Genomic DNA, 213 nt, shown 5'->3' with positions numbered 1-213 from the left:
CCGGCAGCCTGTCCCCAACCCCGCCGGGCACCCCCGCGCCCTATGGACTCGCTTACCCGCAAGGCTACTGCCTGGCCTCAGGTCAGCTGTCCCCAGCCGCCGCACCTTCCCCGTCTCCTCCTCCTCCTCCTCTTCCTCCCCTGGGCAGCTCTGTAACCAAATCTCGACCCGTCCCCAAGCCGAGGCAGAGGCCCTCGCTGCCGCCGCCGCAGC

The 213-nt window shown here is 70.9% G+C and overlaps 1 protein-coding gene across 1 annotated transcript in view; it reads left to right on the top strand.

Moving 5' to 3' along the window:
- Positions 1-213, top strand: part of ARHGAP44 (Rho GTPase activating protein 44) — a 20,316-nt gene that overhangs the window by 16,200 nt on the left and 3,903 nt on the right. Inside the window, exon 20 of the mRNA XM_019621600.2 lies at positions 8-212. Within this exon, the coding sequence (XP_019477145.1) occupies positions 8-212 (205 nt within the window). The remainder of the gene's footprint in view (positions 1-7; position 213) is intronic.

This window comes from Meleagris gallopavo, chromosome 20, assembly GCF_000146605.3.
Source record: "Meleagris gallopavo isolate NT-WF06-2002-E0010 breed Aviagen turkey brand Nicholas breeding stock chromosome 20, Turkey_5.1, whole genome shotgun sequence".
Classification (NCBI taxonomy): domain Eukaryota; kingdom Metazoa; phylum Chordata; class Aves; order Galliformes; family Phasianidae; genus Meleagris; species Meleagris gallopavo.
This window is presented reverse-complemented; position numbering and strand designations above follow the sequence as displayed.